The sequence below is a fragment of the Balearica regulorum genome, chromosome 20 (assembly GCF_011004875.1).
Source record: "Balearica regulorum gibbericeps isolate bBalReg1 chromosome 20, bBalReg1.pri, whole genome shotgun sequence".
NCBI classification, from domain to species: domain Eukaryota; kingdom Metazoa; phylum Chordata; class Aves; order Gruiformes; family Gruidae; genus Balearica; species Balearica regulorum.
The window spans coordinates 11,765,194-11,782,794 of record NC_046203.1 but is presented as its reverse complement, the minus strand read 5'-3'; the positions used below and the strand labels follow the sequence as shown (position 1 = coordinate 11,782,794).

The 17,601-nt window shown below is 45.8% G+C and overlaps 1 protein-coding gene across 3 annotated transcripts in view; it reads right to left on the bottom strand.

Annotated features, from left to right (window-relative positions):
* ZNF618 (zinc finger protein 618) overlaps positions 1–17,377 on the bottom strand; it is a 166,169-nt gene extending 148,792 nt beyond the window's left edge. For 2 of the 3 annotated variants that reach the window (XM_075772487.1, XM_075772502.1), the window contains exon 1: positions 17,172–17,377. In XM_075772487.1, coding sequence (XP_075628602.1) covers positions 17,172–17,225 — 54 coding nt within the window. In that variant the 5' untranslated portion in view covers positions 17,226–17,377. The remainder of the gene's footprint in view (positions 1–17,171) is intronic. The other variant, XM_075772504.1, reaches the window with a different exon arrangement.
* Between the last annotated feature and the right edge of the window lie 224 nt (positions 17,378–17,601).

Sequence of the window (17,601 nt, the reverse complement as noted above, 5' to 3'; positions counted from 1 at the left end):
ATACATATATATACACACACCCATATATGTGTGTGTGTGTGTATATGCACCTGATAGTTGTGAAGGTTGTAAGAAAAAGCTAATCCTTCAGGATTGTCCGTGGCATGGGATCACCTCTACACTTAGCAGGTGAGTGCAGCAAAAAGGCATTTTTGTTGTGCAACGAGAAGACTTCAAGCTTCTTGGCAAGCTGCACGTACCTCTTAGTTTAAAAATAATATCCACACAAAATGAACGTGCCCAAGTGTTTTGCAACTGCCTTTGCTGATCATGGAGTTCCCAGCACGTGACACAAACCGGGTCCTGGACGCAGGTACGCCTGGCACCTACCAGAGGCATAAAACACCTACCAGAGGCATTAAATAGCTCATTTACAAATAGGCTGTTCCCGTATCTCCTGCCTCCAACTGCTATCATCATCTTCAGTGGACAAGTTTCCTCTGCCAGCTCTGAATGTATCTAAAGAACTCTCTGAAGTCAAAACATTCTTAGCAATTAGATCTTCTCTATTTCTTTTTGCTTTCCTAATTATCCTTTTAAATGCCTTCTGCTTATTTTAATAGATCTTCCTATCCTCCTCCTTACCAGACTGTTTATACTTCTTAAAAGCCTACTGCTTACTGCTTCTAATACTGTTTACATCTTCACTTAGCCACCTCAGCTCCATTGCTGCTTTTTGCCTGATTTCAGAGTTAACCAGGGGAAATTTCCTCTCTGATCTCTACAACACTTTGTAAATACCTCCCATTTTTTTCTACAGCACATTTCCCTCGTATCTGGGAGAGGGAACGAAGTCTCCGCCAGACCACAAGGAAAAATCCATATTCTTATTCATATATTGCTGTAGGCACACTTCTCTCCACTGCTTTGCCTATTGCTTTTGCATTAGGAATATTAAGCAGATTATTAATGACTGCGTCCCACGTGTTCCCTAACTACCTTATTCATTATCATTTCCTGCCTGAAAAAGTAAACAAATAGCCTTTTGCGCTCAATGTTACAGGAGTTTACCTATGAATTTCATTAGTTGTATCTCTGCGGGGGGGGGCGGAACGGTTGCGAGTACTTTGGTTTCATGCAAGGGCTTATGCCAGGGTGCGTGTGTGCATGTGCAATGGCCCGACGTTGGCAGAGGAGGTTTGGGAGCATCCCTCAAGGTTTGGAAGTGAGAGTAACTAACTCGGGGTCCATTCGGCAGGAACGAGAGAGTATATTAAAGGGAGGCTCGCTAAGTATTTTCTCTGTTCCTTATAATCCTTCCCCAACCATCGGTTACTGGACACTGGGAAACAGGAACACCAAAAGAGAGACAGAAAGTGAGATCTTTTATTTAAACCACAGAATAGCCATTCTTTGCAACATAACAGCAATTCTCCCCTGTCTAACTGCTAAGCTCTGCCAGAAAACTCTGAAACACATATTCCATACATGCAGAGAATAAGCGACAGCATCGAGATATGCAGCGTCCACAGTTTCCCTTGGTAGTTTGCTCTAATAGCTAATCTCCCCTGCTGTTCAAAATTTCCACCTCCTACTCTTAAAAATATTTTTGCGTCTTCATTCTGTCATCTGAATGTTTGGATCCAGCTTCCAGGTATTGTTTCTTGCTACGCAGTTTGCTAAAACGAAGGGCTCTGGTACCTGCTTTTTTTTTCCTTTTTTCAAACCCATGGAGAACTGGCTCCATGAAGATAAAAATCAACAAGTGAGATTAATTTTTTTTTCAGAATCATATTGCCAGGGAGAGTTTCCCAAAATATGGTGCACATCCCTAAATGTTTAGGAACAAATACCAATGGGTATTTCCTTTGACTCCTCAAATTGCTTCACTCCACTCACATGGTCTATGTCTTCGCCAACTTTTCAACATCTATTAAAAAAAATGAGAGAACTGAAAATAGGGATATTGCATTAAAGCATAAGCAACAGGAGAAGACAGAACGGCTGTTTTCATATAGCTCTCTCGCTCTGCCCGTGGTTTGCATTACCCCATTCCCACAGACTCAGCGTCGCTGCTTATGCTGCAGCAGTTGTCCCTTTCCTACCCCACAGCGTGGCTTGGCACCTCTGCTCCTTCTCTGGTCTCCCCCTCCCAAAAGCTCTCCCTCCAGCTCTCACCTCCAGACACACAAATCCTATGATTCACTCTATCAAATAAAGCTCATCCGATGAAGACTTATCAATAATCAAAATCCCTTTGAACAGCTACGCTCCCTTTTCACCAACCCTTCGGGCACCTGCAAGCATGACCATCAGCCCCCCGCACTGTGGACTGGACCCCACGGATGCCATGTGGTCACTCGAGACCCCGTTCACGAACTGTTTCGCACCAGCTTGATGTACTGGAGGGTATTTGGGTGCATGACACCAAAACACGTTGCTGGGTTGGCAAATGACACATCCTCCATCACTTTGACTAAAGAACAAACTCAACTCGGTATTCCCATCACCCCTACGCTTCCTGCACTCCTTTGTCAGTCCTCATCCCCAGACTGATCTCAGGCTAAGACGGTACAACAGCAGCTTCGCCAATTTTTTCTGGAATATTCTCACTATATCCAAGTGACACAAGGGGAGAAAAAAAGATGGAAACACAAGGTCCAGACCCCGCAGGAGTCCCCAGGGAACACCATCCACACGTGCTGGCTGGAAAACGTTCCCACCTCTCTGCCTGTGCTCAACACCCACTCTGGTTAATGCTGGACCTGGAAGCTCTTCTGCACACGGGCTGTAAGTGTATCATACTTCTTCCTTACAAGTAGGGAACAGCAATATTTATTAAACATGTCTAGTTTTTCTGCTTTATTATGCATTTTACCTCTCCTCAGTCGTGATAAGTCTACACAAACCATTATTAGAATTTCTTTTGTTCCTAATACAAATACCTTCTTACTGTTCCTTGCACTGACAGTCACAGATTTTTTCCCTTGTGTTTTTCACTTCCTCTATCAATTTTCTGCACTTGATAACTTCTAACTCAAGGATAACTGTCATCTCGTCCTTTTATTATTCCCCCCCCCCTTTTTTTTTTAATTCTCACCAGCGCCCGGCTCTGAGCTCTGCCGGGCTCACGCATGGGCTCAGCCTGCGGCAGGGCGGCCAGCGGGAGAGGAGGCAGGAGAGGGAGCGCAGGGTCCTGCACGACGCAAGCTGCATCCTAGTTTTAGAGCAGGTTTAAACACAGACTACGATTCTCGTTTCATAGCAGCGACCGTGCTTTGCTAAAAAGCCCCCGAGAACGACACAGAGGACAACAGATCCTGAAGAAGTAAAACTCGCACATGGTGCCTTTTTGTGGGATCCCACAGTGACCCGCCTGTGTGTCCAGGCAGGTTAGGAGGGTTGCACGGTGTGATCTAAAGGAGGGCTAACACCAAAGGGGACTGAGCCCCTAGAAGAAAGCCAGATGCCATCAAAACCAAAATGAAAACAGATGCCAGCATATAAAGGCCTACTTAAACTAAAGCCTGATAAAATCAAACAAGGGTAGGAGAACATCCAGTTTACGTGAAGCATTTTCCATTGATGAGGTCATAAATGTACTGTGGCCCTGAAAAACTTTATAAAAATTCAGGTAGGAAACAAAAGACTGAAGGCATTACAGTCCATATCCAAATTACGTAGGAATGATGGAGTTGTGGTGACAGAGAAGCAAAGTGCAGCCCAATAAATTAAACGTGATTATTATGCCAACAGGTAGCAGGGAACCTTTCTGGACTGGAAACCCATCTGAGAAAGGCAGAGAACAGCTACAGCGTCGGTGAGCAGAGAAGGATGCTCCAAATGTCAAGGAACACCAGAGAGGCTGCACGTCTCTGCCAACACAGAAAATACAATTTCAGTAACAGGACAATAATTCGGTTAATCCCGCAGAGACTTGTGAAACCAGGTTCAGCGAAGCAATGATGATCCAGGTCCCACCTAGGACCTCTCCCCACATGTCGGGGAATGCAGCTGTCCGTGAGTCCTGCTCTGCTGTTCATGGAGAACGAGCCTTGGCACAAGCAGCAGGAAGCCAGGGATGGAGGTGTGGGCTCTGCAGAGCCCCTCAACCCCAGCTCAGCCCTGCTGCTCCTGTACCTCTGGGGCTGGTCACCTAGATGTGATCAAGAGATAGCCACCAAAACCCGTCCCAGAGCCCACCAAGCAGCCACAGCCCGACGGCTTCAGAACACAAAAGCCACTCACAAAAAAAGTCCATTAGGCTAACACTTAACTAAAGAAAAGGATACTTAAATAGGAAAAGGTGTTAAAAGAGTGTTAATGGAGCAGCTAAAAGGGCTTACAGGTGAGGTGGAGAACTTGGAGACGATGGTTATCACCTACCAAAGGAGGCCTGTTAAACAAATAAGCATAGTTTAACAGCAGAGTGAAAAAGGCCATTAGAAACAAAAGGACGCTCTCAGAAAGAAATCAAAACTACAAGAATGAAAACTCAAGGAAGCTAGGCTTAAGGCAGTAAAAAGCCAACCCAGAAAAAGATTTTGAGAAACAGGTTGCTGAAGGAATAAGACCTAATTTAAAAAAAAAAAAAAACCAAACACACAAGCACCAGAACTCTGCCAGATTCTGGTATAAATCAAGCACTGAAGAAAGAGAAAAAACACAGGATAAAAAAATCAACTTCTTTGCACCAGTGCTCTTGAGTTCCCCTTCTGGACTCTTCCTTCATCAGGAATGAGCTGAGTATCTGCCTCAAACTGCAGGGTCACCAGAAAAAGACGTAGACTTGCCTAGCAAAATTAGCAGCAAAAAAAAAATCTACAGTGCCAAACAGTATCCCTGCAAAAGTCTGAAAGGCATTGAGCTATTAAAATTACCTAGCTACCACAAAATCACTGTTATCGACCTCAGTACCTAAGAACCAGAAAGTAATGAATGTGATCCCACCGTTATAGAAGAGCTACAGAAGAGATCCAAGGAACTACGAACTGCAGAACTTCATTTTTGTAGCGGAAAAATTGGTATAAACAGTAATTACAAAAATAAAAATAAAAATCAGTGTTCGCACAGATAAAAAAAGCAACACCGGGAATCAATACAGCTTCTGTAGATAGTCGTAACACATTAAGCTATTAGGACTGTTGGCAAGGGTCAACATGCAAGTAGAAAAGGGCGAGTGAGTGGTGTAGCATACCTGGATTTCCAAAAAGCCTTAGACAAGTTTCCTCTACAAAGGCTCTTATGGCAAGTACACCCACAATACTTGCATATGCACAGGATAAAGTAAGAAGTAATCTCATTGATTAACAACTGATTAAAAGATGGAAAATAAAGGGCAGAAATAGTTCGTTATCACAGTGGGGTCCCGCAGACATCTGCTCCATGCACCAAGTGAGATTTGGAGAAAGTAATACACCGGGGGAAAAACGACAACATACACAAAAATCAAGGTATCTAAATTAAACATTAGCATTCACAAAAGCGATTGAGGAGGCACTGAGGGCACTTCTCCAGCAGCGCGAGCCCCTGTTCAATGGTAGCCAGCAAGGCAACAACTAATTATGAGTAAAGAAACAGAAAATGTGTCGATGCATAAAGCTGCGTCCATAGCACTGTGCACAATTCTGGTGCACCCACCTCAAAAGCGATTGCAGAGATAAAAAGGGGACGAAAGGAAGCAAAGGAGGGCAACAAGGGTGACCCAGTGAGAAAAACTCCTGCGGTACACAGGGTGTCCATGAACAGCCCCAGGACAGGCAGGGAGAAAGGGCACACAGGACAGCTGGTCGCTGCTTCCCAATGCACAAAACTAAACCCCAAAAATAAACCCCACAAACAAGGGAAAGCAAATATTTTGCATGCTCCTATTTGCCTAAATAAACTCCAGACGCTGCAATTATCCAAATCATTGCCTCGGCGGTCGGTAACGCCGGGCTACTGAAAATCCACATAACGATATACTGAAAATCCGTATTACGTCCTGGGGACGAGACATGAGGAGCCTCCAAAGGGCAGGCACAGCACTGTGAAGTAGAGGTGAGAAAGAAACAGCTGGATGCTATACCTGCCAGAGCAGAAAATAAAGCTATTATTAGTAAATCATCTGACCCGTACCTGGAGTTAAACAGGACACTGGTATAAGGCAGTTCCTGCCCTGCAGAACTTGCTGGCAAGGCTGCAGGCTCACAAGAAAACCCAGAAAAGAGTTTGTAGTACTGGTTTTGTCTTCTAATTTACGTATTTGGTCACCACTCAACATCTGGTGATGGAGGAATGGGACCCAAAGCTGCTGACGGCTTCAGCACCTCATATAAAAAGGCATCCCTTGTAAGGGAGAGGTCTCCCATCTACGGAGGGTAGGAGAAACCAAGAAGCTCAACCTGAGAGAGCACAGGAGCAGAGAGCTTGTGCAAAAGGACAGATCTGGAGCCGTGGCTTAGAGCAAAATTTCCTCTGCCTTGAAATATAGAGACAGGGAAACACAGCAATGCAGAAAGTCGAAGGAAAATACTGGAGGATGGATTCATAGAGGTGTCCAAGAGGGGAAAAATGGTTATGATCCAACATCTCACCTTCCTCATACAGAATTATTAATAGTTCTCACACAGAAATTAGAAATGGAGCCAGCGTGTTTGCTGGGTCTCTGGCTTCGCTGGGGGAATGCTCGTCAAGTCAGCCTTGGGACACATTTGAAACCCCTAAACTATCTCCAGAAAGAAAGAACAGTCCCAAATTCTTCAAGTTTACAGATCACTGCAATGTCTACTCAGAAAAATCTAACAAAAATAACTGGGCGAAAAGTTTAAAAGTTATAATGTCCCCCCCCCCCAAAAAAAATGTTTCTGCAGTTTGCTTTTGAAAAATTTCCTACTGCTTTTTTGGGTTTGTGGGATCATTAAAATAGCTGAGCTGGGAACGTCATTTACGTTGTTGGTTTTGCTAAGAAAGAGTACCTTCTGGGATGGAACAGTGGGGATGTTTATGGGGGAAAAAAGGCTTTTTGTTAATAAAATGGACTCAACTATTGATATGCAAAATAGACCAAATGGTTATTTATATAACAAACTATTATAATGTGATCACACTTTAAATATCAAAAAAACCCCAACACTTTGGCAGAAAAGAAACTAAAATGTATTATTCCTGGTGCCAGAATATTTCTAAATGAAAGCATGTATTAATGGAATATATTTCTTGTATTTATTGCATAAGGGCTCTCTTGCCATAGAGAGAGTTAAGGTAGAGGGACAGTATGTTTTGGAAACAACATTGGCCGAACTCTTGAAAATTACATAAATCCAGAGGAGACGGACAAATTTTTTTTGCTATTTTTGGGTGGGAGGAAGGAAGAGGCCTGAAAAATGTAAATATTCTAATGCCATTTTTCCTCCAGAATGATATTTTGCTCATGGTAATAGTCTCTTAACAGAATGAAATCCTTCTGTCCTGCAGAGTCCAACGGGTAGGCTGAAGTACAAGAATTAGGTACCATTTTACTGAATTCAGTCAAAGCTACTTGTGGGGAAATTTAACCACAAGCCTAAATCCCTGCAGGACTGGTCCCTAAATGAATTCCTAAGCAGAACAAAAATTAAAGCATTGAAGATTAAAAAAAAAAAAAAAAAAAAACAACACCAAACCCAAACCACACATCCTATGAGGAAAACTCAAGATACAAATGGAAAATTCCTTCCTGGCTCCATGGATGCTAATTACATACCTTATGCTAGGAGCTGAATATCATAAATTTCTACATATATATTTAATTAGGTTAATTTGTAAAACGTAGACATATGTCTGCTTAAAGTAGACAGGAACATTTCATTTTATACATTTTAAATATCACATAATGAACTACAATCACAAACAGTGTTTATGCTGGAGTAGGAAGGCCAAAGAGCTCTCCGTAAAAGAGGAAAGCACAAACATTTACGAGTCAGACAAACAAACACGCACAACGTGTGACTGCTATCTCCTCCGCATTATCAGAAACCAAAAGCAAACCGAGCATTCTCAGCAAATCTATTTTTTAGCAACTAAACCCAATTAAGACTAAGGCGTAAAAAAAAATTTAAAAATTTAAATACATGTAAGGTTTTGGGAAAAGTTTTCCTTATTTTTTGCAGTTTTGGGGTGTTTTTTCTCATTTAAGAATGGCACCACTATTTCCACTGATGATGCTCCAGTGGACTCACACCTACATCCCTCCAACGTCCACGAGCCGCTTCCAGTAGCAGGAATTGCATCGCTGCTCTCAGACCACGTGCGATACAACTCAGACCCTGCAAACTTGCTCTTGATGTATTCTGCCTCCACCTAATGCAATTTATTTGGATACATTTTGCATTTTTTATTTCTCGCCCAGCGTCCTCCCCGGTTTGCAGCAGCTCCAAGGCTGTCTCTCTGGCAATGTCCTAACAAACCCGATTAAGGAGAAACGCGTATTCTAACTGCTGTTATCACCAACCAGCCAAATTTATAGGCCTCAAATAAAGACAGATAAGAAGGTAAAAATATCCCTCCTCGGAATTAATATGTAGTATGCCTTGGTGGTATTAACCATATCCAGACAGCCGAAGCCACATGCCCCAAAGCAGTCTACACATAACAGAGTCAAAATACACCCGGGGACAGTCTTCCTGGTGTTCGGTTATTAATTCCTTCACTGGTGAAGTTCATCTCCAGCCCTGCCAGCCCACACTGATCCCACCAGCTCGTGCCCACCGCCAAGCACCCACCCCGGCAGCCCCAGGGTGGTCCCCCGGTGACGCTGCACTGTCGTCCCACTTGAGCATCTCAAGAGCCCGACATGGGCTCCTGTCGACAGCATCACCTCACTGCAGAGAGAAATGCCGCTGATTCCCAAATGGATTTATTTTCAGATCCCCTTTGCTACCAGCCCAATCCAAATCCAGCTGTGCCCCACTATGCAGGTTTCAAAAATGCATAAAGAAGTTCAAAAAGGTATTTTGTTTCCAGAAAATAATTATCCTGTGTCCTTACAACTCTTCCCTCCCACCCTCAAAATTACAAATATCAGAAATGCCGGTAAAAGCTCAGGATTTGCAGCCTGGACTAAAAAGCATCAGACCTCAAGTGACAGATTTACACCCAGCGAGCAGTAGCTGTTCTTGGGTTTCAAGCTACAAACCTACCGGGGCCGTTTGCACGCTGTGCACTGGGACGCTCTGAGCTGTTTCCAAACTACATCTGCAGACTTAATACAAGAAATTGTACAAATCTGCTGAAATAGGGTTTCAGTCTCCCCTCATGTGGCCAAGTAATTAAAATAGTAATAAATAAAAAAAAAACCCTCACCAAAATAGGGACAACTCGATTTCAAGCGTGCACTCCAAAGGCTCCGCAGCACCCTGAACTGGGGCTCAGGACCATGACCACGCTCTGTTCCCAAGGGGGTCAACCCACGTTGCTTCACGTTTTCCTCCAGGTTCCCCTCCTGGCTCTCCCACACCGGCAGAGCTGTTGGCTTTGGTTGTAGAGTTTTGAAAACTGAGGTTTAATACTTCTAAAAATAGGTCTAAAGCAATTAAATACTCGTACTAAAATTGTTCTCAACATACTGGAAGCAGAACCTAAATGACGGGCCTTCAACGCAAGCACACCCAACTTCTGAAAACTCACTTCTGCTGCTATTTTTGGGCAGGAAAGGATACCTACACCCACACGGAGTAAAAAATTAACTTTCAAAAAATTACTTGCTGCCTGAGCGTATCTAGTAAAACGAAATCACAACACGTATTAAAACCTGAAGACCCTGGAAGCACGGCAGTGCCGTGGGGGCACCAGCACTGGGACGTGATCACGTCTGGCCCGTCGCAGCTGTCGAGTGAGAGCCCGGCTCAGCTCCCTGCCGATGGGCAGGTCCAACAAACACGCCTGTTCTCACTTCTATCAGTCACCGAGACATCGAACCTTCTGTGGCAACACCCCTACTTCTAAAACAGTACAGAGCATACCGGTGGCTCGCCGAGGTCTGACCCCAGCACTGCCGAGCCACTGGCCGGCACGGACCTGACGGTCCACGCAGCATCCCAGACTCACCGGAGATCTGCATTCTCCATCGATCAGTCGAGCCTCTCAGACACATCCATATGCATAAATATGTACACACATGTATTGATCCTTCATATATATATATATATATATATATATGAAGGGAACGGAGTCCTCCATGGCGCTAGCAGTCCCCAGCCTCTGCTCCACACACTGATGTTGGCGTTTCCCTGTGTCAGCCCATTATGACGAGAGCCAAAATCTCCAGTCGTCAGGTTTCCAATTCCAGCATTTTTCACATTACACCAGTCACATATAGATGCAAAATGATCAGGAGTACCGTAAGTTACAAGCAAGGAAGGCCTTGCCTATTTAATTAAATCTTTGCAGGTACAGGACACCAGCTAAACCTTCCTAAGTGCACACCGAGGAGTGCCTTAGCAATACAGGTTAGAGAAATAAAGACAGAGGAAAAAGACGCCCAAGATGAGCTACCCTACCGGAGGGATCAGTATGGTGACAACGGTCCCACCACTGAAATGCATCACGCACGGCTGCTCCAGGCCCTCTGCACGGGGACGGCCGTGGGGGTGCACGCAGCCCCCCCACCCACTAGCCCTCCCAGGTGTCCCAGAGCTCTGTAATTTCACCCCAAACAGGCTGCGTGGCATCCAGCGTCTCCAGAGCAGCACAACTCCACCAACCACACGCCTCATCACCTAGTAGGAGCCTGAAACTCTGCCCCGACCTCATCCAAGAGTCACCGGGGCCCATCCGCACCCATGGAGGCACAAGCACAGGGATTCAGCTGGTTCAACCCCCCGGGGGGGGGGGCACAACGCGCCCTGTGCCCCCCCCACACTGCCTCCGCTCCCTGAGCTGCCTAACGCAGCATCCCAGCAGAGCAAAGGCTTCCAGTGCGCTGGCACGAGCCCGCACAGACGAGTCAATGAACCTGAGCTACCTGCCGATCCATTGCCAAAAAAACCCAAAAGGTGTAGAGCACAAAACCTCTTCCGTATGGGTACAGAGGTGGTTTAGGTAGGGGTACAGACTCTAATCTGCTAACACCAGTTCTACACAACTCGCACAACTCTCAATGCTGCATTCTTCCCCCAAATATACCCCTCTGAATAAGAAACTTCTTTGCCGTTGTGTTTTCAAAGAGTACAGAGGAGGATTTTCTTGACCTAGCCTTTTTTCTGCCACATCTTACACTGCTCACTTTGGGAGCAACAAACAGATACTCAAATGTAAAACCCAAGTAACACAGAAAAGCCACAATGCTGCTTGCCCAGCACCTCCACGTGCAATTACACACTCAATAGCGTTGGTGTACAAAATCCACATTACAACAGATGACCGATATCCATCATTTTGGCATCCAACCAGCAAATGCACATTTCAGAGGCAAGCAAAGCAATTTCTGCAGGGGAAGAGCCAAGACTCCTAAGCCCAGCCAAAAGGAAGAGCAATGCTCATGCCCAGCATCACCCACCACCACAGTCCCACCAATGGCAAGGAGAGCTCTCAATGGGCAAGTAAAGCCCAGGGCTGTGGGAGGATGCATTCAAGGTCTAAACACCCAACGTCAACCAAGGGAACGTAACCCTGCATTTACAAACACCCTGGCCCAGGAGCAGGGCATGGCAGCTTTGGTAGCTCCAGCACGCATGTGTCTTGAGAAGGGACCTGCTCCATGGCTAGGACATGTCCTCCAGCCCTTCCCTTCTTCCGAAGAAGACACAAGCATGTAGCAATGCCTCCTACATCCCATGACTCACCTGAACATGCAGCAGCTACAGGTGCATCTCAGCTTCCCCAAGTCCAGACAGGGACAGGAGGCACCAAACTCTGCTCCATCCAGAGCCAACCATGCCGCTGCAGCCACAGGCTTTGCAGAGAACCTACTGTTGCTGAAGCCACCCATCAACTCAATCCACTGCTTATTATTTATGATTATTACACTTGGCATCCTCTTGATTATATCCCCAAGTGAAAAGCTCTCTCCTCTATATGTTATCGATCGACTACAACTTCACCCCACTCCCACCGTCACCAGAGCTAACCAAGGTAACTGGGAGCCACGTGCCATGCCTCTCCCACGCAGGGCACCCAGTCAACCCCTTCACCATACACCACGTGTCGCCACCTTCCCGGGTCCCTCTTCCCACTCCCGGTGCCACAGCTTAAAAATTCAGCTCTCAAACAACTGCCGATGAGACAGAGCTGCTGTGACAAGTTGCACCAGAGCGACGTGCCACTGATGAAAGACACATCGCAAATGGTTATTTTTCATATACTATCCACGGTAAACAGCATCATCATTTCTATTCCCTCGTTCCAGACAAATCAATGATTGTTAATGCAAAGTCAACACGTCCAGATGTAGTTTGCATACTAGTTAACCACTAAATTGGCATCACATAGTACAAAATAATCAAGAGACATTCAAGAAACCAAACAAAAGCAAAAAGGAGGCAGATGACTAGCAATTAATCCATAAAAGACCTTTAAAAATTAGCAACTTCTTCCCCAGAAAACACAGTATGGCCAAACTGAACCCATACATGCGAAATTCTAAATATACGTAACACTAGATGCTCAGAAATTTAGAAATTACAAGAAATAAGTATCTCATGGTGCCATTACTCATGTTCCTTACCAAAAAGCAACCGCAGCTTCCAGCCGTGCTCGCAGTCCCTGTCCAGACACCTCCTCCCCTCTTCTGGTCCCCACTTGGTACATTATGTACAAACAGGGCCTAATCCTGCAAACGGCACCTCTGACAAAAATCGTGTTTACGTGCAGCTCCCCACAACTGCGGGACTAACCCTGTCCATCTTACAGCCCCCAGCACAATTAAAAGGATTTGAGCATGAACTGGAGCAACCCGCAGCGCCCTGTGTGACACCAGCAGGTCAAGGTGGGGTCCAGCAAACCCTTCTGCACGTGCAACGCACTTCACGCGTGCACGGAGTCCCACGGAAGCTACCTGGGTTGGGCGACCACACGGATCCCTATGCGGATAACATGTGCACTGTGCCGTTTCTGAAATTCGAGCGATGCCCGAGATGCCGAAGCTGAGAACACCGGTGGCTCAACCTGCAATGCCAGGGACCCTGAAAGGTGCAAGTCCCAACGCCACTCACCCACCGGTGGGGAGCCGTGCCGTGGGGAGCCGTGCCACGGGGATCAGCCCAGCAGCCGGTACCAGGGACCGAGCCCCACCACGCCATGGTAGGAAGGTCTAAATCCTTCAACAGGCACAGCATCCAAAGAAACAGGCACAAATCCTGAATCCGTGCATGAACCTTACAGCAGGCTTCAAACCCCCCCCCCAAAAAAAATTAAATTAATCTAATTTTTCGAGTGCTAATTTCACTACCGCACTTGCATAATTGCAAACTTGACTGTGCATCACTGGGGCCACGTGACTGCACCCGTGAACTGAACTATTCACGGCGTTGCATTATGGCAGTGATATATATTTAAATTATTCTGGAGTTATGCGAATAGCGTCATAAGGTTTTATATGGCGCTTGTGCAAATATTATCTACTACTTTAATAATATTATGTCTATTTTCATCCAGGGATGAAAATATGTCTATTTTCATCCTCACTGAGGATGAGGTACTTGAAATTTTTCTTTTTTAAAAAATGCATTTCAGTTATGTCACAAGAAATCTGTTGGTATCGTTCTGCCGGGCTCCCTTTCTCCCCCTCCCCCTTCCAGGCTGCCAAACAGCAATTTTTAAAATGATAAATACTGATCAACTTTCCAGGGGGAAAAAAAAAAAGAAAAGAAAAAAATTAAAAATTAAAAATAAATCCCCCCTGAAAGCAGACTGTGATGAAAAATTATGAAAAATTTTTCCAGCAGGAGAACGTTTTTCCTGGAAGGACACCGGCACACAGAAAGGTTAGACTCAGAAACCCATTATAACCTCAAGCGTAGCTTTTCATCACCGGCAGAACATATAATGGAAGCCGTTGTTTAAAAGAAACTGATATACACAGAGTTAAAGATTGTAAAGGTTGCGGTACGCACACCTACGGTATGACAGCATCCCCACAAGTTGCAGCCGAGTACTATGGCATTGCATTTTCATCTCTGCAGAGGAGATGTGCAACACGCAGTTCAAGTATCGACAGAAAATTCACTTATTCCCACAACAGCTGAAAACAGGTTAAAACAGACACAAACTAGGGCCTTCCAAGTTTCAATTCCTCTATTTTAGGACAGCATGATAAACTTTAGAGACAGAACTGTAAAATGTTGTCAATGCAACCCAAAATTGCATATATGTCATTATCTGTAATTAAAATGCAGCACCCATCAACGCGTGCCCCCCACCCCAAAGCACAACCAAGGTGTTGTGCCCCAGATCTTGGGGTGAGGCTGTGGGGCTGGGCAGAGAAAAAGCAGCAGCAAAAGATCTCCATTTGGAAAAAATGTATGAAACCTTAAAAAAAAAAAAAAATTACAGCTAAACAGTTTCTTTGGGTATAATCACAGAGTAAGTGAAAGTTACGGGGTGCAGCTCAAGGAGGGGAATTCTTGGAGTATAAGAATATGGAAAAGCCACCACGTTAAAGCTTCCTGGATGAAACCATGAATAAAATATTCTCCAGGATTGTTTAATCCAATTTAGAGCATTGTGTGTAATTTTTACCCATAAGTGCCACCCCGCGCTAACTGCACCACTGCTGGTCTGTCACCCTCGGACTCGCTTCATTATTTGCTAAAAGAGAGATTCAGGAAGAGGGTGGGTCCTTTTCAGGGGGTGGGGGATAAATTAAAAAATAAAAATATGAAGTTGACATTTCAGAGTATTTTCTCCTCCACCCAAGAGTTATCCTGCCTGCAAATTTTTTCCATCCCCCCCCCCCAAGCAACCAAACATGAAACAAATAAAGGGGAGGAGGGTGAAAAACAGCCCCAGAACCCTGAATTCACCAGCCACCTCTGCCTAATTTCAAGCAAATATCAAGTTACAGTGAAATAAAAATCAAAACAGGAAAAAAAAAAAAAGAAAAAAAATCCCAAAAAAACTTTTTAGGGGTTTGAGATTCAGATTTAAAAATTCATTCCAGATTGAAATTTAATTTTTTTTTTTAAGCGCCTGCAATCAGCATTTGCGGGTGGATACCCGGCAGCTCCAGAAACTCACTTCTGAGTTCAAAATTTAAAAATGCCTTTTTCAAATAAAAAAAAAAAAAACCTGCTGCAGCTGTGGAGCCAGCCATCTTGCTATTTTGTCCCCATTTTAGAGAGGAGACTGTGTCAAGGTTGGTAAAACTCAATGTTGACCTAATCTTTCCCTTCCTCTCCCTCCCCCACTTTTGGGTGGAAAGGCCATGTATTTCTGCTATATTGCTTTTTTTCTTGAAACAATGCATGTTTCAGTGCTCTTTTGTTATTTATTTTTAAAAAGATCAATACCAAGACCCCAGTATTCAAGGGCAACCCTACAATAATAAACCAGTGTGTGCACAGTCCAGAACTTGCAGGCACCCCGTAAGAGCAAAATAATAGGAACATAACACAGCATTTAGAAAAAAAAAAAAAAAAAAAAAAGAAAAGAAAAAAAAAGAAAAAAAAGATTTTTTAATTCAAACTCCAGGAAGGCTTTATAGGAAGAGTCAAGGAGAAAAAGGATTTTGAAATTGTGAAAAATATCATGGCTGAGCCTTTTAAAGGCACTTTAGTTTTACTGGTTAAAAAAAAAATAAAAATCACTAAATCTGCAATTATTTTTTTCACAATATTGTTAATTATGCATATTCATAATATCATGGCGGACCTTATAATAAACCTGTGTAAATACTAGAGTTATATGATCCACAGTATCTGGAGTTCTTACAGGGTGTGTGTTTAAAAAAAGAAGAAGAAAAAAAACCCTACTATGGAAATTTTTTTCTTTACAAAAGAAGTAGGAAATTAAAAGCTGGAAACTATGTTTTAATTATGCCAGGAGAAACCATCAGAAAAGCCAAGAAATTCAAAAATAAAACTGACATTTGACTCTTAATTTTGCTTGTCCTCGTGTTTTCCTGGACTGTGTTTAGAACCTCATTGTTTAAGAGCAGTTTTGCATGAAATCCAAAATCACCAAAAAAAAAAAAAAAAAAAAAATTTGGGTGTGTCCACAGCAAATTTTCTATGCTCTAATTTTCCTGCAAAACTCCTCATTTGAAACAAATAACTTTAAGCACTGCAGCAAAAAAAAAAAAAAAAAAAAAAAAATCGGTTTTGGCACAGCGTGCTGCACAAGTTCAAAATTACAATGAAGTACAATTCATAATTGCTCCGTAACAGCAATTCTCCCACTTTCCCAAACTAATCATTTTATTGCAGCTCATCCAGGGGTACCCATCTCAAACTTGAATTACTTTCATTTCCGAGCACTCTGCTGCTCCCAGGCTCCGTTTTCCTCCAGAAAAAAGGGGTGGGGGGTGGGGGGAAACCTGAATTCATTCAAATTCCAGCTTAATTTTCATTTACATATTAGCTGGGCTTTGCCCCCAAAGGGATAAAAATGAAATTTGCGGGGCGAGCCCGGGGGCACCCGGGGGCTGCGGCGGGGGGACCCCAGCCCCGCGCCGCCCCCCGGCCCCAACTTTCTTGAAAAATAAGAAATAGCAGAATATTTCCTCTCTTTTTTTTTTTTCAATTTTAATTTCTCTTTTTTTCTTATTTACGAAATAGTCTCCTCTAGGTGGCGTCGTTTTAATGGAAAAAAAAAAAAAAAAACTACCGTTCGGGAGGAAAATTAAGAGAAGGAAGGAAAAAAAAAAAAAAAAAAAAAAAGAAGAAGAAGAAAAAGCCCCGAGAAGGGGAGTGGGGGAGCGGCGAGAGGGAGCTCAGCGGGCCCGGAGCGCGGGGCCGGCCGGGCCGGGCCGGGGGCAGGCGGGCGGGCGGGCCGGGGTGCGGGCTCCGGGCCGGGCCGGGCCGCGGCCGGCGGCTCGTCCCCGCCGACATGGCTGCTGGGCGCCGCTTTGTTTTCCGCCCCGGTCCGAGGGGGGCGGCGGGGCCGGTGCGGGCCGCGGCGGTCCGGGGAGCCGTGCCCCGGCGGCGCCCCCCGCGCACTGCGCCAAAGCGCCGCCGGCGGGGCTCCGCGACGGGGCGGCTGCGGCTGCCGCCCTCCCTCCCTTCCTCCCCGCTCCCTCCGCCTCCCCCCGGGGGACACGCCGCCCGGCCGCCGCGTACCTGCGCTCCCGTCGCCGCCGCCGCCGCCGGAGCGGAGCCGTCCGGCTGGTTCATGAGGCTGGGGCGGGAGGCAGGCGAGCCCCGCGCCGCCGGGGCCTGCGATCCGCCGCGCACAATGCCGGCGCCGCCGCCGCCGCCGCTGCCTCCTTTCCGCCCTCCCAGGAGCGGCGAGTGGGGGCGATGCCCCCGCTGCGCGGGTGGGCGGCTCGCCGGGCTGCTGCAGCCCCCCTTCCCCCCGGGGGCATGGGCCGGGGCGGCCGCCGCGGGCACGGGCGCTGCCGCTAGCGGCGCGGCGCGCAGGGCTGGGCGGGCGCCTCCCGCTGCCGAGCCCGCGCCGCCGCCGCCATCACGAGCCGCTCTGGGGGCAGCTCCAGCCGCAGCGCGCTCGCAGCCAGCGGCGGCGGGAGAAAGGGGCTGAGTCTGGCCCAGC